The 23,749-nt window shown below is 37.7% G+C and overlaps 1 protein-coding gene across 5 annotated transcripts; it reads right to left on the reverse strand.

Annotated features, from left to right (window-relative positions):
* Positions 1–1,373: 1,373 nt before the first annotated feature.
* syt16 (synaptotagmin XVI) lies at positions 1,374–21,514 on the reverse strand. Of its 5 annotated transcripts, XM_067386951.1 has the most exons (7): positions 21,384–21,514; positions 19,987–20,439; positions 13,604–13,816; positions 9,288–9,604; positions 7,976–8,416; positions 4,587–4,770; positions 1,374–3,640 (listed from the first exon to the last, which is right to left on the reverse strand). In XM_067386951.1, exons 2-7 carry the CDS (start codon positions 20,324–20,326, stop codon positions 3,327–3,329), a joined length of 1,809 nt encoding a protein of 602 aa, XP_067243052.1. In that variant the 5' UTR covers positions 20,327–20,439; positions 21,384–21,514; the 3' UTR covers positions 1,374–3,326. The 5 variants fall into 5 exon arrangements, with proteins under 5 accessions (XP_067243052.1, XP_067243053.1, XP_067243054.1 ...); XM_067386952.1 differs by lacking the exon at positions 21,384–21,514 and having other exon boundaries at positions 1,376–3,640; positions 9,288–9,607; positions 19,987–20,145; XM_067386953.1 differs by lacking the exons at positions 13,604–13,816; positions 19,987–20,439; positions 21,384–21,514 and adding an exon at positions 12,634–13,097 and having other exon boundaries at positions 1,381–3,640.
* Between the last annotated feature and the right edge of the window lie 2,235 nt (positions 21,515–23,749).

Here is a 23,749-nt window from a genome sequence, read left to right on the forward strand (position 1 = left end):
TGCTATATATATATATATATATATATATATATATATATATATATATATATATATCAAACTAGAAAATGGGTCTGTTACATGTAGTAGTACAATTATATAATTGCATCCCCTAAACAAATGCATGCAGTAAAATATAAGGTTTTTGAGTACGCTCACAGAAAACATAAATGAAAATTAATATGAAAGGAAAAATGATCCTACCTTATTTATAAAGCCACATTAACAGTCCCTGCACGCGCGTTCATCAGATCAGAGGCTCAAAACAGCTCATATTGTGCCGAATGTAGCCGCTTTCAGCTCCGCGTGAGCTTGACGCTTCGCCCCCAGATGTCGAAGTCTTGCTTTTGATATAATCCCTGTAGTATTCGGCTCACTCTCGGCTCTTAAAATATCCCCTTTCTGTTCAGAGAGCAATAACAGACTGCACCGGCTCCTGATTGGTCGACACTGAAACAGATGTTTCCTGTTGCTAGGAGAGTCACTAGGCAATGATGACGCTCCAGCATCAAACTCCATTCTTCTCGCATCCTCTGCTGCTGCGTTTCCTCCTCCTCTCTTGTTGCGTATTTCTTCAAATAATACGGCTTATCTCCTTATAATCATTTTTAGTTTTGAAAGGTTTTATTGCTCAAATACAGTACTACTATAACTTATCTCACTGGCATAGTGGCCATATAATATCAAAACCTCTTAATGATCTTTTAACCTCTCCAAGCTTTATCTTTCGAGCTTAAGCGATTCTTGCACTCCCATACGCAAACAGTAAATAAATAAATTAGGGCTGTCAAGATTAACGCGTTAATTTTGAGGTAAAAAAAATACGCAACATCCGTTTTTTTCTGTCGTCCTTTGCGCTACAGTAGGCCTATATGATCACGTTATCATTCATCCAAGTGCTATTAAACCATTAAAGCGCAATAAGACACAAAAAATAACTCAAATCTGTACTAACGCGCACTGTCTGTGAAGTGGCTCTCTGTGAACAAACATTGAGTTCTCTTTCGCACTTGAATGGACAAAAACACAAAATGATGTAAAAATTACCATTTTGTCAAGTATCCTCATAAGCAGTATTAAATTAGTTAAAAAGTGTTAAAGTAAAGAATTTTGAGAAAATAGGATGTCAGATTGCAGGTCTTAAAGTGACAGCAGCCTAAAGCCCAAAGTATACTTCGGCTGTCCGCGCACCATCCGCATGACGTAAATTTCATTTACATTAAATTTTACCGTTTACAAGGTTACATGAGTCAAAAACAACAACAAAAAACTTTTTTGTGCATTTTACTGTAGCAGGGCAGGTAAAAATCTGAACCGGCCTGACTGGTTGTTTTATACCTTATTTTCTGGAGATTCAATTTTAAAATACAATATAAAAATATATTTAAAACCTCAATGTTAGGTGGATTAATTTTTTTTTTATGATTGACAGCACTAAAATAAATAAAAAAAACACACTCTCTTCTGGCACTTTCATACAACCCTTTCAATCTGCCTGATTACCAGATGACAGGTCATATGTTTGGTTACAGTCAGTCCAGCATCACCTATTTTTACAGCTGTGATACACTAAGATCAATGCATAATCAGTTTTACACGAATAAAGATTTATTACCATTCTAAATCATAACGAAATAAAACAATATTGCCAGCAAAAGTCATGTCTTAGGGATATGTCTTTAATGACAGACAAAAATATATGCATTTATCTTCAAAAAGACTATTTGAAGGCATGCAAAACAGGCACTATTGATTTTTAAAACACAGAGGTCCATGCATCTGTAATGTTTCAGAGTTTTCCATGCTAGTCTTCAATATCACTGGCTATAAATGAAAACTCCATATAGATTTGACAAGATCAGGCACTTCATATATGCATAAAGCATTACAGACATGCATTAAAAAAGAGTTTGGGTTTTAATGTCATGAGGACAGTGTTTGGATTGTCTGAAAAAGATTTTCTTGGACATGCATAAGTGTCTGTGCTGTGTGTACAGACTATTTTTGGTGATTGGTCTCTTTCCATGCAATTACAATGAATGGGGATCAGAGCTTTCAAGCTTCAAAATGGATTCAAAAGCACCATCAGGTCATTTATGGCGCTTTTCCACTGCATGGTACGGCTCGGTACGGCTTGTTTAAATAGTAGCACCTCGGTTGAGGTTCCAAGCGAGCCGTACCGAAACTAAAATATGATGTGTAAACACTTTAGATCACTGATTGGTCAGAGAGAATCGTCACTACCAGCATCATTGGATTTGAAACAGGAGACACCAAACCCGCTAGATTTAAACAGTCAGTAACAGTCATTGCAATATCATTTGTTCGCACGCCACGACTTTTTAAACGGCTTGCTTTAAACGACCGTCGCAAGCAACTTGAAAAAAAGTTAGTCATTGATTCTGATGAACCAGAGAACTAGATCAGTTCATTCAAATTAATCATTTAGACCATTTAGATTCATTTCCCTCATAAACATGCAGAGTAAGATCGAGAAATCAAATTAGTCATTTTGAAGCCTTACAGCGCCAGTCCTCATTCACTTCCATTACGGAAAAGAGTTCAAAAATTCAACTTTTGTGTTCCACAGAAGAATGATGTACAGCTTGGAACATCATGAGGGTGAGTAAATAATGACAGAAATTTCATTTCTGGGTCATTTGCTGATATTGCTTATTCTGATATGGATAACTTGTGCACCCCTTTTAACAGCATTATAAAAGTATCCTAACTTTTATCATAACACTGTCCAGGACTATAAATTAAAGCATATTTTATGTAAAATGTAATAAAAAAAAAATGTAAAATTTAACAGAAAGAAACAGCTTCAGTGTCATCAGTAGGAGAGCATGAATGAAAGTGCAGTTTTCCACTCATTTGGTCTTTCAAAACCCTCACCAATAACCATCATGTTTTGGTGTGGGTCTGAACTTGAGGCTTAAAATCATCTGAAGAAAGGCATTTAATCATTTCAAATCAATCCTCCATTCATTAAATCACTAGGCGACAATCACGGTGGCGTTTTGAATAATTGCTGCTGGGGTTAAAGAGAGTAATCTGTATATTACGCCGTGATGTCATTTCCTGGTTACCAGATAAGAGGCTGTATTAAGTACTGTAAGGGAGAAGAGTGGTGTGGCGTGGGTGTTTCTTTGTGCTTCTAAGATTTTCATAAATACATGCCTTATCTTTGTTTGATAGTGTTGAAAGTTGCTTGCTCATTCCAGTTTTTTTGTGGGTATTTTTGGCCTTGGCTGTCTCTTCCTTCTCAAAGGAATTTCCAGCTGAACACAGTTCAGTAAGAGTGATTATATTTCTATCTCTCTCCTCTAAGCCTCCAGTAGCGTGTGCCAGCGGCAGACCTGTTGGTTTCCGCCCTCCTTCATGTCCTGCCAGTGAAGAAGTTCCTCTTCACCGCTGCTGTTCTGGCCCAGAGCAACCCAGCCAATCATCTCCTTGCGTTTCATATTCCGCCGATTGTAAATGGAGACCATTAATGTGACATCGGACAGTTGGAACAGCGCCACCTGGAAGACAAACGTCTCCTTGAAGACCGGATTTGGCTGACTGCGACGGATGGATGTCTTACAGCGGGATATCTCCTGTCCCATAGAGTTCAACAGAGAGAGCTTACCAAACGTGTCTGAAAGAGAAAGACAGGCCATATTTTATTGAAAAATAATGATTTATCAGTTGTTTTATTTTGGATATTAAAAGCTTTACTTTATTTTTAGACACAGTAATTAATTTACACTACCATTCAAAAGTTTGAGGCCATAAGGTTTTTTTTTCTTGAAAGAATTTAATAATTTTATTCAACAAGAACGTGTGTCAAAAGTGACATTTACGCTCTTCTTTTGAACTTTCTATTCATCACATTTTTTGCGCTTCAAAATCTCTTCCTCTACTTACTACCATTATAAAGCTTGGAAGAGCCAGGACATTATTTAATATAACTCCGATCGTATTTGTCTGAAAGAAGAAAGACATATAACACCTGGCTTGAGGGTGAGTAAATCATGGGGTAATTTTCATTTTTGGGTGAACTATCCCTTTAAAAGAATAGGATGGTACAGTAATAAATATTGTTTTTCTTTTGAAGTAAACAGTTTAATTTAGACACTTGGCTTAAGATGATCACAAACACAAAACTGTGACTCAGCATGATAACAGATTATGTGTCTGTCTGTGTATGTATGTGTGGTTTTCTCCTGTGGTGACTCATCGACTTGATGCAAGAAGTGTGTGAAAAAGATCTGGGGCTCAGTGATCGATTAAATGTCCTGTAACTCTATTCACCCAGGAGCATCACTGTGAGATGTGACTGTAATAGAGCTCTATAGAGCTGTAAGAGCCCAATGTTTGACCCACAACACGTGTGAGGATGACGCATTCAAAATGTGCATGTACAAATGTGTGTTCTAGCAGCTCGTTCGTTTAGAAAAGATTTACTGCAGGACATTTACTCTGAATCAATATCAGCCGGCTTTACAAAAGGTTATTTGCTCAAGAGTCACTCCTGAAGGTCTAATGATGCCTGTGAATGTGTTTCTGAGCCTCTGTTAGTGTGAGTGGGACGGTGTGTTTACCTGGAGGTCTGTTGAGTGCGAAGTTACGGAAGTGGCTGCCTTTTATGATCTCCACTGACAGTCGTCCTGTGGTGGCGTTATACGATAATCCCAGCAGTAGTTCTGGATTTCCACCGTGAGACACAGACTGACTTGAGGAAGCACTGTCACTCTGTGCGCTGAAAGACACCTGGGAGTCTATCGTCTGCGGGGAGATGGAGAGATGGCAGTGTGACCTAATTAGTTGGTATTTCTATTTTTCGAAGTTGTAAAAGATTATTGGATTATGGTTTAAAAGAACATACCATTTCAGTCGTTCAACTTCAAAATTTCACATTTAATTCAACATCTTACTTGCCATTTCTTTGTAATTATTTGATAAATTTACTAGAAATTTCAATTGTTTCAAAGTAAATCCTACACCTTTTTTTCAGTGTACCTTCTAAAACATAAACCTTCTACAAAAGTAGAACTTTACAGACGTACTTCTTTGAGAACAAATATGGTGGTACCCTGAGATTTTCGATCTTTTGTCAAATCAGCTTAGGTTTCACAAATGTTGTTCAGATAGCATAGTATGTATAAGAATAATATGTCGAATTTTTAGTTTAAAAGAACTCAATTTTAAGGCAACAAGGTTAGGCTACTTATTTTAAGTTAAACCAACAAATCACTGTTGAAACTGTCTGTCTAGTATGGCTCCCACATCACATTATGTAAATGGCATTTACGACAAAGACCTGCAGATGCAAATATCATGACAATCTGTCAATAAACACACACCTTGTCATCTGCTTCTGACACTGGCCCTGCGCCACTGCGGACTGAAGAACAAGCTGAACAGCTCTGAACAAAATACGAGGAGGAGCCGAAGCCTGCCGCCATTTTCATATGAGGTTTAAAAGGGACTGAGGCGATCACAAATAGTGTATAGGGGCCTAGTGAGGCCCCTGGTACCGGCAACTTGCTATAAGTGGCGTCAAGCAAAAAAAAGTGAGGGTACGCTGCAGATTAAAATATAGTTCCACTTCAAGGAATACACATTTCTATTAAGTTTATTTTTTTTGAAAATGTGTCCTGAATTAATTCATTGCACAGGTTAAGAACATTGGGGGAAATGCATTACAAGTAACGAGTTATGTAATCAGATTACTTTTTTAGTTACAAGTTACAAGGCATTTGCAGGTAATCCATTGTGTGGTGCTATTTGTACGAATTGTTTCAAGAAATGCACTTACTGGTTTGCAAATGTTAAGGGTGATTCGAGAATCGAGAAATGTACCAAAAGCGATGGAGAAAAACTGTACATTTTGTCTGCACCAAGATAATGTAATCTAATAGAATGACTTCACTTAGTGTGTATGTATGTTGACAGACAGGCAGATGGACAGATGACAAACAGACAGATAGATAGATAGATAGATAGATAGATAGATAGATAGATAGATAGATAGATAGATAGATAGATAGATAGATAGATAGATAGATAGATAGATAGATAGATAGATAGATAGATAGATAGATAGATAGATAGATAGATAGATAGATAGATAGACAGACAGATAGATGAATTGATACAGACAGAGACAAACCCGATTCCAAAAAAGTTGGAACACTGTACAAATTGTGAATAAAAAAGGAATGCAATAATTTACAAATCTCATAAACTTATATTTTATTCACAATAGAATATAGATAACATATCAAATGTTGAAAGTGAGACATTTTGAAATGTCATGCCAATATTGGCTCATTTTGGATTTCATGAGAGCTACACATTCCAAAAAAGTTGGGACAGGTAACAATAAGAGGCCGGAAAAGTTAAATGTACATATAAGGAACAGCTGGAGGACCAATTTGCAACTTATTAGGTCAATTGGCAACATGATTGGGTATAAAAAGAGCCTTTCAGAGTGGCAGTGTCTCTCAGAAGTCAAGATGGGCAGAGGATCACCAATTCCCCCAATGCTGCGGCGAAAAATAGTGGAGCAATATCAGAAAGGAGTTTCTTAGAGAAAAATTGCAAAGAGTTTGAAGTTATCATCATCTACAGTGCATAATATCATCCAAAGATTCAGAGAATCTGGAACAATCTCTGTGCGTAAGGGTCAAGGCTGGAAAACCATACTGGATGCCCGTGATCTCCGGGCCCTTAGACCGCACTGCATCACATACAGGAATGCTACTGTAATGGAAATAACAACATGGGCTCAGGAATACTTCCAGAAAACATTGTCGGTGAACACAATCCACCGTGCCATTCGCTATTGCCGGCTAAAACTCTATAGGTCAAAAAAGAAGCCATATCTAAACATGATCCAGAAGAGCAGGCGTTTTCTCTGGGCCAAGGCTCATTTAAAATGGACTGTGGCAAAGTGGAAAACTGTTCTGTTGCAGATGAATCAAAATTTGAAGTTTTTTTTGGAAAACTGGTATGCCATGTCATCCGGACTAAAGAGGACAAGGACAACCCAAGTTGTTATCAGCGCTCAGTTCAGAAGCCTGCATCTCTGATGGTATGGGGTTGCATGAGTGCGTGTGGCATGGGCAGCTTACACATCTGGAAAGGCACCATCAATGCTGAAAGGTATATCCAAGTTCTAGAACAACATTATGCTCCCATCCAGCTGTCGTCTCTTTCAGGGAAGATATGCATTTTCCAACATAATGCTAGACCACATACTGCATCAATTACAACATCATGGCTGCGTAGAAGAAGGATCTGGGTACTGAAATGGCCAGCCTGCAGTCCAGATCTTTCACCCATAGAAAACATTGGTGCATCATAAAGAGGAAGATGCGACAAAGAAGATCTAAGACAGTTGAGCAACTAGAAGCCTGTATTAGAATTGGACAACATTCCTATTCCTAAACTTGAGCAACTTGTCTCCTCAGTCCCCAGACGTTTGCAGACTGTTATAAAAAGAAGAGGGGATGCCACACAGTGGTAAACATGGCCTTGTCCCAACTTTTTTGAGATGTGTTGATGCCATGAAATTTAAAATCAATTTATTTTTCCCTTAAAATGATACATTTTCTCAGTTTAAACATTTGATATGTCATCTATGTTGTATTCTGAATAAAATATTGAAATTTGAAACATCCACATCATTGCATTCTGTTTTTATTCACAATTTGTACAGTGTCCCAACTTTTTTGGAATCGGGTTTGTAGATAGACAGATAGATAGACAGACACGGACAGATGACAGACAGACAGACAGATAGATAGATAGATGATAGATAGATAGACAGACAGATGAACTGATAGACAGACAGTTAGATAGATAGATAAACATATAGATACATATATTAATTGATAGATTATTTGATAGACAAACAGACAGATTTTTTTTGTACAGTTGACCCAACAATTATATGCTGTCATATTATGATAGCAAGTATACACACCTTGAGATTACTGCGTGGCTCCAGCAGCAGCATGATCTCGAACCTGCCTGTGTGTTTCAGCCTGCTCAGTCTGTATATGGCCTCTCCCATCATCCTCTCCCTGTTCATCTTCCCCAGCGCGTACAGGCGAAAACGCAGTGCAGAGGAACCCAAATCCCCTGGCTCTAGATGTGAAAACCGGAATGTCTCCTCGAACCTGGGCATGGAGCCTTTCTGCACGGCCGTCTTGTGCCTCTGCCGTTTCCCAGGTAACAGCACCACATGCACCATCCATGAGTCCATACCACTCCGCGCCTTGTCTGGAATGTCTTGGGCCAATATCACGGTGACCAGAAGCCTGTGGGTTTCAGCCCGGTAGTCGAGGGCAATTATGAGGTCACCACATTTTGAGATGTGCCCACGAGGAGAAGAGCTCAAAGGGTGGGATGGAGATTGTTCATGCTGTTAGAGAGAGGAAAAACACATTTGCACACATAAACACAAACATACTCAATGCATACAGATCTAAACACACACTCACACACATCATACACAACCTCCCGCTCTCTCGCACCTCTATAACTGGATGAGAGATTTTGCTGTGAAAACCTAATACATAATCACAAGGGGTTTCCATTAGCAATGGCTATGAGTGTTATAGAGCACAGACAACTCATGAATATTCATTAGAATTTAATTCTCAGAACTGTGAAGATCTCTGTGGAGACAGATTTAGAGGATATAATATGAATGAAAAAGTTAAAACAGAGAAATTTAATTGATATGTATAAATCTAAAATCTTATATTTCAAATGTTCAAAAGTTTGGGGTTGGTGAGATTTTTTAAATGCTTTTGAAAGAAGTCTCTCAAATTAAAAACCATAATATTATGTGAAATATTATTACAATTTAAAATAACATTTTTCTATTTTAATACATTTAATAAATATTTAAAATTGTAATTTATCGCTGTGATGGCAAAGCTGGATTTTCAGCATCATTACTCCAGTCTTCAGTATCACATGATCCTTCATAAATCATTTTAATATGCTGAATCTGCTGCTCAAGAAACATTTATTATTATCAATGTTGAAAACAGTTGTGCTGCTTAATATTTTTGTAGAAACCATGATACATTTTCAGGATTATTTAATAAATAGAAAGTAAAAAAAACAACAGCCGCAATTATTTTAAATAGAGATCTTCTAAAACATTTCAAATATCTCTTTTGATCAATTTAACACATCCTTGCTGAATAAAACATTATTTAAAAAAAACAATTGTACTGACCGGCAGGGTTTATAGGAAATATAAAAAGTCTAAGCACACACACCTCAGGGCTCCATGCAGAGAAACTATCCGTAGCCTCACTGTTGTCATAACCTTGATTGTCAACTGCCAGACTCCTCTGTGGGGTTTGCCGCCCCATGCTGCCCAGACGACTGCCCTCATCCCTGGGTAGAGCCTCCAGACCGTCTCCTGTGTCCTGGGAGCCCACAGAAATCTGCTCCGCCATCAGAGAGAGGGGGTCCGTGGGGGTTCGGCCCTCAGGAAGAGGACTCTGCGATAAGGGGTCTCTCGGCTCAGACCCTACACGTCGCCTGGATGAGAGGGGATCTTGAAAACTCTGCACACTGTTTCTCTCAGCTTCTACTTGGAGAGGGAGAAAGAACGAGACATAATTATTTCATAAGACAGAAAATTGGGTAAGACTTTATAATAAGGTCCCATTAGCTAATGTTAGTTAATGGGTTAAAGGCGTAGATTACCCAAAAATGAAATTTTGTTATCATTTACTCACCTTTGTGTCCTTCCAAACCTGGTAGCCATTGATTGCCATTGTAATTTTTTTTTTCCCAATACTATAGAAAAAATGGCTATCAGCAACTGTTTGGTTTCTTTTGTGTTCAACAGAAGAAAAAAACGTATACAGGTTTGGAACGACACAAGGGTGAGTAAATGACTACATTTTGGTGAACTATCCCTTAAACTAACATTATCTAAAAATAAGCAATATATGCTACATTATTTATTAATCTTTGTTAACAATAGTTAATAAAAATATAACTCTTTATTGTTAGTTCATGTAAGCTCGGGTCCATTAAATAATTTAAACATGAATAATGTATTAGTAAATGTTGAAATTAACATGAATTACAATTACTAAATGCTTTGTAAGTATTTTTCATTGTTAGTTCATCTTAACTAATGTAGTAAACTAATGTTAACAAATGGAACCTTATAGTAAAGTGTTTTACCGAAAATTGTATTGTTTAATCTCAGATGTTTCCCCTAAAATTCCTTGGCATAAAAAAATACAAATAATGTAGATAATTTAGTCATAGGAGAAATGAATGAAAATGATTTAAGTTTCAAATTGAAAGACTTTTGATTGCAGACTCTAGTATCTTGTATGGAAGCTTGCTTCCACAAAAAAAAATAAAAAATAAAAAATAAAAATGGTAATTGCAACTTTTTATCCTGGAATTCTGACATTTTCTTTCAAGTCACGTGTTATAAACTTGCAATTGAGAGTTATAAAGTCAGAATTGCGGGTTTATATCTAGCAATTCTGACTTTTTTTCTTGTAATTTTGACATTTTCTTCGCAATTGTGAGTTTATACCTCACAATTCTGTTTTTATAACATGCAACTGTGACTTTACATAATGCAATTCTGACTTCATAACTCGTAATTGCGAGTTTATATCACATTTCTGAGAAAAGATTGCAAGAAAAAAGTCAGAATAGCGAGAGAAAAGTCAGAATTGCGAGATATAAACTCACTGAGATAAAAAGTCGCAATTATCTATTAAATTGTTTTATTCCGTGGCAGAAACAGCTTTCCATAGTCTTGGCAAATCTGAGCATATTTTGAGACATCTTTGAGACCTTTGCTGAAACTCCAAAGGAGACACATTTCTGAAGTCAGGAGAAATTTTTAAAAGTCTCCATTTAATCTCATTGCTGCAGACATTAAAGAGACCTCATTTGTAAATTTTAATTCCTTTAGGCGAGTCAAATAAATGGAGGACTATAATTAGCAGTAACAATTTAGCAGTAGACTTTTGATAGAGAGCAAATGACACAATTAACAGCTCTGTCTCTCATACACACACACACACACTTTCCCTGAACGTTTAGCAAATGAAATTTTATTGACACTCTGAGAGTCATCATAATTGCAGGACAAGCTCATTTGACCAATCAGACTCCCCGGAGCAGATGATAATGATAGTAATTTGCGGCTTTAAGTGCTTGTCCTACGTGACTCTGAATTTCACTGAATGGAATCTCTTTCAGGGTACAAACTGTTCTACTCCACAGCAGCGACCAATTAACTGCAGACAGGTCCAGTCACTTTGTCACCACGGCAACCGGGAGACGCTTTTCCATGGCAACTGATGCCGTGATGACCATTCCGAGAAATATAGCTCCGTACAACAAGAATAGACACAAATATAGCTACAGCAAGAATAGACACAAACAGATGACTGGAAGCTGTTTCAGTTGAGATGTCACATTACAATGTAGAGTCAGTCAGAGATCAGAGATGTTGACTGAGCATTACGGAGATTAACAGTGATGTGACGAGAGTCACATTTGTAAATATTTATAAGAGGTGTTCGGGTTTGTATTGCACCTTCTGAAACATGGGTTACCTTAATTCCACAAACCACTGATCAGCACAGTATCTTTCCATGAAACTATTTCTATTTATTTGGAAAAATAAATTTGGTTTACCACATTATAGTATTTATTAATATTTTGAATTAGCTTTTTTTTTCCTTTCATATTTACTGTTTTCATTTGAATTTTAGTTCAAATTTTAATAATTTTGTTTGCTTTTTGTTTTTTATTTAATTTTAATTTCAGTCTTAGTTTTAGGCATTTTAATACTTAAACTTATTCCAGTTAATTGGCTAGACAACATCATTTCTAAATAGGATGACATTTTATCAACAAATATTTAGATTTTATTGTATTTCAGCTTTATTTCAAGTACTCAAATTTTTTTTTTTTTATAGTTTTAATTTTAGTTAACAACACTGGTTTACCATAAAGTAAATTAATTAGATTTTTCATGACAATGTCAGCGGATTTATTTATTTTTATTTTTATTATTATTATAAAAAAAAAAATACAATTTATGCATATAAAGGTCTGATGCCAAGGTCTGATTTTAAAAAAAAAAAAACTATTATTGATTTATTTTTACATGAATTAAAATGACAGAATAAAAGGCAAATGTTTTTCACAATCAAACATTTTTTTGTAGAAATGCTTTTTAAATAACTTCTTAAATGTATTTCACTGTCCTACATTTTCAAAATGTGGCTCAGCACTCAATTTATCAGTATGTCAAGGACTTGCTTCAAAGGACAGTGAAATATTGACATATATATGGCTGTCATGCATATCTACATATGCGACTCAAGCATAACTTCGCTAAGCATATTTAGGGGTCCAAGCAATGAAGGTGCTGGAACCCTATTGCGTTTTTACTGATTTTCTTCTTCCATCTTTTTTTTTTCTTCCCCTTAAGGTGTATGGGCATCAATGAAAATGAAAAATCGTACTGACCCCAAAGTTGGCAGGATGGTCTCAATTGGCAGGATGGTCACGATAATATATTCTAACATTTCTATAAAGACATTTACATACATGAAAATCCCTCACCTTTCTGCGAAATTCGCCGTTTTGAAACCGAAATAGGTGACCAACGTGAATCGTGTAGATTCGACCATCAGAAGCTGAAAGCAGGCCTGGCCTCGGCGATTTACCTGACTGAATTTGATGAGTGATGGTTACAATCATTTTAATATTTTCTGGTGTATCTAAGTGAAGTTACCCAGGAGCTCTATTGACATAGACTTAGCTAACGTTAGCTACAGCTTGATGAATTGAGTCAATGAACACAGCAGGAGAGAACGCAACGTTAGCCAGCTAGCTAAAGCTCCGGTGGAAAATTATTAGCTAACGCTACCGTTTTTGAGGAGGTAGATTTTGAGGTGAGGGGACTGACAAGGCAGAAGGTAAAGTGGTTCACCGTTCTATCAATAAGCAGACCTGCCAACCTGTACGCATTTTGACTTCAAAGTACGCTGGTACGATTTGTCACTGTAACTACGTAAAAACCTGGTGACGCCTCTGTGCACGCGCAGTCCTCAAATCAGTTCGACCAATCATAGCGCTAGGTTCTTCCCCCAAATAGCATGTGGGGATGATTGACAGATGCGTAAAGCCTATCATTAAAAAGAGACTTAAAATCGACACCAAAAAAGATTCCCGCTTGATCCCCCTTCATAATACTTAGTAAGCAGGCCATAATAATTTTTGACTCATGACTGAAGTTTCTCCAGCTCTCCCCAGGTTGGCAAAAAAAGCATCTAAAAATGCATCAGAATGATGCTTTAAAATATCGAATATTTAAATTTTTCTTCCGGCGCAGCATGCTCCCGGACCCCCCTACAGGGGTAATATCCTTCTCACCTTTTTCACCCCTGAACCATTTTCATGCCTGCATTTATTGTTGTGATATGAATAATAAAACAAACTTTTATGTGTTAAAATGCAAGCATAAGGTTAGGAGGCAAACATATGAAAATAAGTGATAAAAAAAAAAACCCAGGAGAATGTAGGTACGTACCTTCACAGTCAGACGGCTCTGTGCTTCCTTCTTCCTGGTCAGACAGCAGACGTTTAAATTTGTGATGTGGCCCTGGTGCAATCTGGGTGTTGAGCTCTGTAACCCCTGAACGGAAGCTTTGTGAGCGGGAAACGGAGATCTCAAACTGCTTTGCCAACTCATCATCGCTGTCTGACGAGCTGGAAATCTCACCATCATCGCCGTAACTATTCACTGCACACACACATGGAAGGGGACAGAAGGACAAACAAATGACCAAAAATGAGAACAAAATTAGACAAAGATCAATGCAGAAAAAATTTATGACCTTACAGTTTGGTTACAGGCAGAATTTGCAGCCATACTTCCAAGGTAATTCTATGTGGTTGCTGGGGTGTTCTGGATCATTACTGTGCCATTGCTACAGGTGGTTCCTATACTAGGTGGATTCTAGGGCTGCGTTTAACTCCACTTTTAGACATACACTCAACATCCCCGCTGCAATTTTAAGTGCGTTCAACTTTGTCCAGTGGGCGACAGAAGTTCATTTGGACAGACCCTCAAACCCTCGATTTTGACGAGGAGCAAGTCTACTAAATATGTACACTTCAGGCAGATCCATATAGACCACAATGCAATTTAAAAAAAAATAAAAATCAAATAAATAAACATTTCTTATTATACAGTTAAAACCGATTATGCTTAAAAGGTGCAATAGGTTATTCTCTACAGAAACATTTTTTGTTATATTGCTTAAATGTCTCCTCATATCCTGATAGCAATCACTATGTTAAATGGTCTAAATATATTTTTATAAATATACATCATCTGTGGAAGGCGTAGGACAATAAAATGTAAATCAAATCATTATATTCGGTCCAAATTAAATAATTCAATGTCCTACATGCCTGTCAATTAGGGCTGGGCGATATATATCGCATGAGATTGTCATGCACATTTCTTCAGTAAAGCCGGTTCCCTGATTACGGCTAAATCGCCATCACCTGCTTTCAAATGGAGTGGCATTTAATAGACAGAGCCGTAGATCACTGACAAGCCACGCAATATTGCGTTCATTATCGCTGATGAATCGATATTGCGTAGCTTATCAGTGAACTACGGCTCTGTTTATTAAATGTCGCTCCATTTGAAAGCAGGTGATGGCGATTTAGCGGCAATCAGGGAACCGGCTTTACTGACGAAATGTGCGTGACAATCGCATGCAATATATCGCCCAGCCCTACTGTCAATGTCAATGTTTTCACATACCCTCATGCACAATTCACACAGACATCATACTTCATCAGCATGTTTCATTCAGAGTTTATGTAGACAGACGTCAGTCACAGAGCACCGCAAACAAACAGCAGCCAGCTTTTACAGTTCCTACCGAATCAAAACAACAAGCTTCATGCCATAACTACCGTAAATAAGAGATGTTTATTCTAACCAGAGCTGTTCAGTTTCCATGTCAACAGTATCAACCCCAAAATGAATCTGCAGCAGACAGGTACAAGCTCTCCAAGTTGTTTGCGTTCATTATTATTGTAATGTTATGTGCTTTGAGACATGAGGTAGTTTAACGCTGTCTCTTGCGAAGCTTTGATGAGAGCAGCTGTGTGTGTGAGTTCATGTGTTTTGGAGGAGGCGTGGCTTTAGATGGTGATTTGCAGAGAGGGTGGGATTGTATGCTTTCAATCAAAGGGCCCTATTTTAACGATCTGAAACGCAAGTGTCAAAGCGCGAAGCGCAAGTAACTTTGTGGGCGGGTCTCGGCGCTGTTGCTATTTTCCCGGCGGGATAAATGGCTCTTGCGCCCGGCGCAAATCTAAAATGGGTTGGTCTGAAGTAGCTTCATTATTCATAGGTGTGGTTTGGGCGTAACGTGAAATAAACCAATCAGAGCGTCATCCAACATTCCCTTTAAAAGCAGGTGCGCAAGTTCCATTATGGATTGCTATTATTATGGCGTATTTACCAGGCGCACGCCAGGAGCGGTTCACAGCCGAGGAGACTGATGTTCTTGTAAGAGCAGTGAAAGAAGTTGTGTTGTATGGGGATGGGAGAAACCCATCCAAAATAGCGTCGGTTAAACAGGTTTTCGTGGCACACCACAATGATTTCCGTCATCTCATGTGTTAATATTTTTTTAGTGTAACATATGATTTGCAAAAATAACTGTTGCATCTGTGTAGATTACATGAGCAAAGTGTATGCGCGTTGTGCACGCTATACATTATGGTCAAGCATGCGCCCTTAAAATAGCACAATGAACAACGCGCAACGCGCCACTGACTTTAGACTAGGTTTTTTCTGGTCAGTGGCGCAAGTGTTTAATGGAACAGCAAAATAGCACCAGGGATTGTTTGTGCCGGAACACGCCTCCTTTTTTGCGCTGAACCGCCCAGGGAGCGCAAGTTCATTCACTAGTTTAGCAACGTGCTTCTGTGGAGGGAAAAGCACGCTTTGCGCGGGTGCAAAATAGGAATGACACATGCGTCGGTGTACAAAGTCAATTGCGCTGGGTGCAAGATAGGGCCCAAAGTCCCTTTAAGACAAGTCATTTCACTCGGCGGCCATCTTTGAAACACCTCTCGGGCATCCTGGGCATCATGCCCTATCTCTTTGAATGGGGAAACATCAAATTCTCCAAAACTGTTCGCCAACCTTACGATTAAATTTCATATTTGAAATCACCAATGAAATCTGACAACAGCTGTCTTATAAATGTTTTATCCAAACGCTCGAATCATGAGAAAAAAACCTGTATTTTTTTAGACTGGATCAAGTTAATGCGCATGCGCAGACCTAAATGCACATCTCTTCTGCCATGTTTCAGAGGCGCGCATCTGACTGTTTCTATAGAAACCGGTGTTTCTAACGGCTGCTGCAGTGACGCGATGACTTTACCAGTCGGCGATTGGCTCTTAATTAGAAGGCGGGACTTATTCCGCCATATTGCGCGTTACACTTTCTCCCATTCAAAACAATACGAGTGACACGTCTTGTGTTATTCTATAGTCTTTGTTTCAATGCTAGGAGGCTAACGTTAGCATTTCCCAGATCACCAACTGCACCTTTAATATTTTTCTGTAAACTTTTTCAGGATTTTTGATGAATAGAAGATTTAAAGGAACAGCATTTAAACAATCTTTTGTAACATTACAAATGACTTTACAGTACCTTTTGGTAGATTTAATGCATCCTTACTGAATGCTGAAAAGTATTACATTTATTTCCAAACAATAATGTGATCGCAAACTTTTGAATGGTAGTGATGCCTGCCTTAGCAAGCACCTTTAATAAAAGAAAAACCTTTCATTTATACTAACACAGGACACTTTGACCACAATAACTGTTTTTCTATTGCATCAAGTGGAAAGAGAAAGACAGTGTTGTTTGTAGATGACTCAGATATGGTGGTATTTTTAAAGAAAATGTAGAGTGTGTAGACAAACACATCTACCATTATGCACCTAATCATAAGAGAGTGGCCAATTAGTGTGTCGTCTCTTTTTTCTCTCTATTACCCACTATCGTTCCACATCCATTCATTTCACCACATCATTCACTCACACACACATCAAATCAGGCCAAGTAGCTATGCAAGGAGCAGCATAGGAGGTTGCCATGGTTACCAGTCCTTCACGCTGAAGTGTTTTCCTTAATGTACATTCCGTACGGCATAAATGATATCTGCGCAGAGAATTCAACAGGAGAACGAATCACGGTAGCTGCGTGGTTCCACACAAAAGAGCTTTAAAATAACTGCTGCAAAAAGCCCTTCGAAAAAAACGTGCTTGCAGATTTCAACTGATGGACTTTTTATATGAAACCATATGAATACCTCTACAAACATCTACAAAACTGCTACATTTCAGTGAATAATGTTAATACATATACTAATATATGATGCTGCTAGTTCATCTATATTAGCATCAGACTGTCCATCTTTCCATAGGATGTATTAAATTACCATGGCAACCACTCTGCAAACGTACCTGTTGATTGATAGGTGACAGACACGCCCACATCTTGCTTTAATTTTTTATTCCTAATAATTTCAGAATCTTTCCAACTCGCACCCATTGACATATTTCTATCCAATCCAAGACAAATTAAAGGCACAATATGTAGATTTTTTTGCCGCTAGAGGTCGCTTATTCAACACAAAGGCGTAGCTTGATGACGCCGAGTTTGAGTGCAGAATATTGGGAGATGTCGTCTTCACCTCACAGCCGGTGGAAAAGAATCTTGACGCCACTTGGACAGAAATCATGTTCATGGATGAGATTATTAACGTTACTTTAGTATGAAGCAGAGCATAGCCGAGTGCTGTAGAAGCAGGAAAGAGGCCGCTGGAGCGATTGCTAATGAGAGACGAGCGTGACACACATCTTGACAGAGCAGAGGAACTTTTATTATGCCGCAGTCACCGCTTCCGCTTATTCTGGCCAAGCATATAAGGGGTAACAGCACTGTTTATCATGTTAAGATACATTTGAGTGTGTTTAAAATGAATGATGTTCTAACATAACTCTGAGCGTTCACTCAGCAGCTGCTGTGAGACGCTTGTTGCATACTGCAGTAAGCTAGATCGATATTAGAATATCATATTAATAAATACTGGATGGCTTGTGCTGATAAATGACATGCAATTAAATATAAACGTATTGTATGATGGAGAAAATGCTGTATTACTGTTACTAAAAATAAAGCTGCATCTGTTATACTATGTTAGCTACTTCACAAATTAGTGTTTTTCTCTGAGGCATGGTAAAGCATGTTACTCGCAAAAAAAAAAAAAATCAAGAAAATTAGATTTAAACAATAAGACTAAACATGTTGAGTTATATAACAATAATTTGTTTTCTGTCTATAAACGTAAGCAAACAGTTGTTCCCTTGTCTAATAAAACATGTAATATATTAAAGCGTCTTTGTTGTCTCCACGGTTTCTACAAAATAAAACCAGAAATCGAGAATAATGCGCAAATAACAGGCGACGCACAGACAGTCAGACACGTTCATGTCCTGGTTAAAAATTGCTAATTTCTCTAGATTGAAACATTCTTGGAAATATTTGGGATAATGTAAGTACACAAGTCAACAAAATATATAACACTTGATCTAGTGGTTTTTGATATTTTAATCCAAAAATCCTAGATAATGTGCCTTTAAATGACTTTCATACATTTACTGGATAACTTTCTTTCAAAATGTAAAAAAGATATTTTGTGGCCAAACAAGCACATTAAGAGTATTATAGGTGGTGTTTCTGTATGTGTGTGTGTGTGTGTGTGTCTGTGTGTGTGAGCGTGTGTGTGTGAGCGCGTGTGCGTGAGGGAGTGAACATGGCATGTGTATTTGATATGTGTGTACAGTCTATTCATGTGTAAATATAATGACTCTCCTGTTTGTTTTGAGAGGGTGTTCTCAGTTTACTGACTATATTTAATATCCAGAAAGATCAAACACACACAAGTCTGTGTTAAAGTGAGTGTCTGTGTATTTAGTGTTTTTTCAAGGAAGAGAATTTCACAGGAACTTTTGCAGACAATCACAATTCAGTAGGACGAATCTAAATAAATGTAATACAGATATCTCAAAGCTAAAGCTGAACCCATTACTGATGTTAATAAAAAAAAATATATATTACGAAATATACTAAAATGTTATATAACAGATAACTGGAGCCCTGGCTGATTTCCGCTCCATTTTATTTGTATAGTATAGTTCCATGAAACAACGATTAAAAGCAGCTTTACAGACTTTCAAAGTTGGCATGAAAGGAAGTTGTGATAGTCCTTTTTTCCCTATTGTGACTATATCTTAGTGAAACGGTTTGTCGAAAAATAAAAAAAATGTCAGGGGGGACACGATTTTGCCCATCAGGAATCGATTCGATCATTGAATCATTGTGGTTTGCTATTGGTTGATCTCATGTGAGTGACAGGTTGCCCCGCCCTCGCGCCAGTAATCACATCATCAGAGAAGAGTGCTACAAACCACTGTTTTTATGATTACGATAATACATTTAAATAATATATGAAAACAAATACCAGTTTGCAATATCAAGCAGCATAACAGACTGCTTTGGTACAGCTAAAATACCTGGAGCCAGATGACACCGGAAGCCTTGCGCATTCAATTTACAAATGGCCACATCCGCTCATGTTAAAAATAAAGTGGATTGAGCAAGTCAAAAGTTACTGTAGCAAGGAGGAAAAACTGTTTTACTAAAATTTTGAAGAGGTAACAAAGACAAAGAGGTAGCAACAACTTATATAGTAAGCATGTTTGTGACAAGAACAGAACCACCAGTGATGTCTAAACTAAATGAACGGACAGCAGGACCAAGAAGACGGACCAATCCACTTGAATGCCTGTTAACCCACATCTTACCAACATCAGAGCAGCGTGACACCTGCAGACTCCTCCTGCTCTCCAGCTCTTCTGTGTGTTCGCTGATGGGGGTCAGACGTTCAACAGAGGGGGCATAATCAAACCTGTCGGCCTGACCTCGCAGCGCCGTTTCCCATGGATCCATGGAAGACACATCCACTCCAGATCCATGAACAAGCCTCAAGTTCTGCTCAGCTTCTGAACTCTCATCTTTCACCGAGACCTCAGAGTAAACAGCTTCGTTTTGGCCGAGGCGGCGGAAGCCATTGGTGAAAGCGTCTGAAATCTGAGTGAGCCATGAAGAGAATGCTGGGATACCTGCCTGAGGAATGTCTGCCATACCATCAGAGTTCAAAATGTTTTCCACAATGTTCAGAACACTTTTGACAACAGCTCAAAAGTAAGATTATTTTCAGATGCACAGCAGACCCAGTGAATTCCCTCATGTTGTTACTGTTTTAAAAAACAAAATCAATGCAGAACATGTTAACTTTAAGAACATATTTACTTCTATTGTGCAAGTAATGACCACAATTTGCCTTCGCACAGCAGACAAACATCAAATATACAATTTACAAGTTAACTGCCTTCAGCTACCTGACGAACATCTTTTTAAATAATACAGTTTAAACTGTTTTAAATGGTATTACAATTCTGACCAATAATCCAAACTTATTAAATGGTCAATAACCAATAATTGAGTGATATTAAAACTCTGACTATTTTGTCAAAATAATAATAATAATAATAAAACACACTAACCTAAAATCTTTTGTTTTAAATGCTACAAGTGAATTTATTATAATGTGTACAGTACAAAAAAATGGATATTCATTTTGAGATTTGCCAAAAACTGCATTTAACAGTGCTATGAAATCATTTGTGTTTTTATAGATTAAAAAGTAACAATTTACAATAAGGTCTCATTAGTTAACAATATTTAATGCATTAACAAACATTAACTTACAATAAGCAATACATTTGTTAAAGTATGTATTAATATTTGTTAATGTTAGTTAATTAATATACAAATATTTATTTTTAGTTCATGTTAGCTCAGGTCTACAACATTTACAACATTTTATTTTAATAATGTATAAGTAAGTACATTTTGAAAGTAACATTAACTTATCTTAATAAATGCTTTGTAATTACTTTTCATTGTTAGTTCATTTTAAGGAATGTAATTAACTAATGTTAACAAATGAAGCCTTATTGTAAAGTCTTACTAGCTTAGCTTTAAGTGAGAGTTAGATGATGGCAAAGGTTATCTAAATATAAAAAATATTGAAAACTAGCATGCACTATTAATTACCAATAAATATAAAAAATCTCAAATTTGAGCCAATAACTGATATGGTGCCAATATATTGTGCATCCCTAGTACAAATACTTACCAGAATGGCTTCCTCAAAAAAAAATCTATTTAGAGCTCCTGCACCTCAGCAACTATCTACATATAACCAACCTTCAGTCAAACCAGTTCAGCGGCACCTGAACGCATTTATCTAGACTCATGAGATCTCGCAGAACAGACTGACTGAATATTTACTAAGGGAGCTGCTTTTGAAATAGCACAGCAGAACTTCCTCCAACACCAAGCTGATATACTGACCGTGTAGTGTGTGTGTGTGTGTGTGTGTGTGTGTGTGTGTGTGTGTGTGTGTGTGTGTGTGTGTGTGTGTGTGTGTGTGTGTGTGTGTGTGTGTGTGTGTGTGTGTGTGTGTGTGTGTGTGTGTGTGTGTGTGTGTGTGTAAAGGTTTGGCTATACTTTTGAGGACCAAATGAAACCTTAATATACGTAAAATATGACAACCAACCTGAGAGGACATTTTTACCGGTCCTCACTAGTTAAAAAGAGTTATAAATTGATCATTATTTAAATCTAGTGTTTGTTTTTCACATGTTTCTGTGATGGGCAGGTTTAGGGGTAGGATAAGGGATTGGGTTAAGCCAGTGTTTCCCAACCCTGTTCCTGGAGGCAAACCAACACTGCACATTTTGCATGTCTCTCTAATCAAACACACCTGATTCAAGTCATCAGCTTATTACTAGAGACTCCAAGACCTGAAATGTGTGCGTCAGACAAAGGAGACATGCAAAATGTGCAGTGTTGGTGTGCCTCCAGGAACAGGGTTGGGAAACACTGGGTTAGGCCATAGAAAATATTAACCTGATATAAAATAAATGGAAGTCTATGTGACGTCCTCACTAATATAGTTAAACAAACATTTGTGTGTGTGTGTGACCAAAAGGTGCAGAGTTTACTCATATGTATAGCGTATTTACCAGGAATGAATAGAGAAAGGGACAACCCATAGAGCACACAGAGATGTGTGTGGTTCAGTGAATATAATATGCAAATAATTGGATGCCAAATGCTCCCCCTGTCTGCCATTGGTCATCAGACAGATAACCCCACTCCACATATTCATGAGGGACAGTAGAAAGTATTTTACCAATAAAACTTTTGAAGTCACTATGAATTCAAAACTGCAGTATTTATTACACATAATATATCCATGCACATCACTATTTATTTATTTTTTTTAAATTAATGTGCCATAATAACCTTTAAATCAAATTATCTATTCCTCCCTCTTGCATCAACATCTCTTCTCTTCTCCGATGATGTGTTTACTGGCGTGAGGGCGTGACAACCTGTCACTCACCTGAGATCGACCAATAGCATACCACAACCATACAATGATCCAATCAAGTCCCGATGGACAAAATCAAGTCCTGCCCAACGTTTTTTTTTTTGTTCGAGAAGCCGTTTTACTCCGAAAAAAAGACAATGACAACGTCCGTTTCATTCAAGTTTAGTTCACCTTTTAGAAAATACAGCAAAGGAATCCACAAAAAAGTATGTATAAAAAAAAATATTACTCACCCAGTCCTTGGTGAATCCCAGCACGGTCTCTTCGTTTGCGTCGGCTGTACTGCTCGAGGCAGGGCAGACCTCCAATACGGGCAAAACAAAGCTTCTTATTGATGAAGAGGAAGAGTATGGCCAGCAAGACGACAAAGATGCCCACAGCCGACAGGAAGCCCACCGCCTCAGGAGTGACTGATGAGGGAGTAGACACACAGATTACTAGTGATCAGAAGTATAGAAGTTGAGTTGTTATATATTGAGCGAATGATATTTTCTATCCCCGAACCCTAAACCAAACCTTTCTGCATTCTGAAATTTTCATTTCTTATTTAGTTATTTATTTAAGCCGTTTTCCTCTTTTTTAACATTCTTACACATCCTGGTATAAAACTGCTAGTTACACAAATGACCCAGAAGACCTTGCGATTTCACAGTTCCTAGAATAAACTGTGAGGTTAATGATGTTTTTGCACGTACGGCTTATTTGGCCCATATTGTTAACCACATGTTCTGGCACTGTGCTTCACCAACCAAATAAAAGAGACCTACCATTTTTTCTGATCACTTAAAGGTGCAATATGTAAGCATTTTGTAGTAAAATATCCAAAAACCACTAGGCCAGTGTTATATATTTTGTTCACTTGAGTACTTACAATATCCCAAATATTTGCAACTATTTGTAAATAGTGAGAAAATTGCAATTTTAACCAAGGCTCCGGGATGTGTGAGGAGTCGCCTGTCAATTGCGTCATGCCCACGTTAACCCTCAGTTTCCGGTTTTATTTTGTAGAAACCATGGAAACACCAAAGACGCTTTAATATTTAAGTTTTAATAGGCAAGGGAACACATCACTCAATCGCCCACAACACTTGCTCCTGCTCTGC

The sequence above is a fragment of the Chanodichthys erythropterus genome, chromosome 5, assembly GCF_024489055.1.
Source record: "Chanodichthys erythropterus isolate Z2021 chromosome 5, ASM2448905v1, whole genome shotgun sequence".
Lineage (NCBI taxonomy): Eukaryota > Metazoa > Chordata > Actinopteri > Cypriniformes > Xenocyprididae > Chanodichthys > Chanodichthys erythropterus.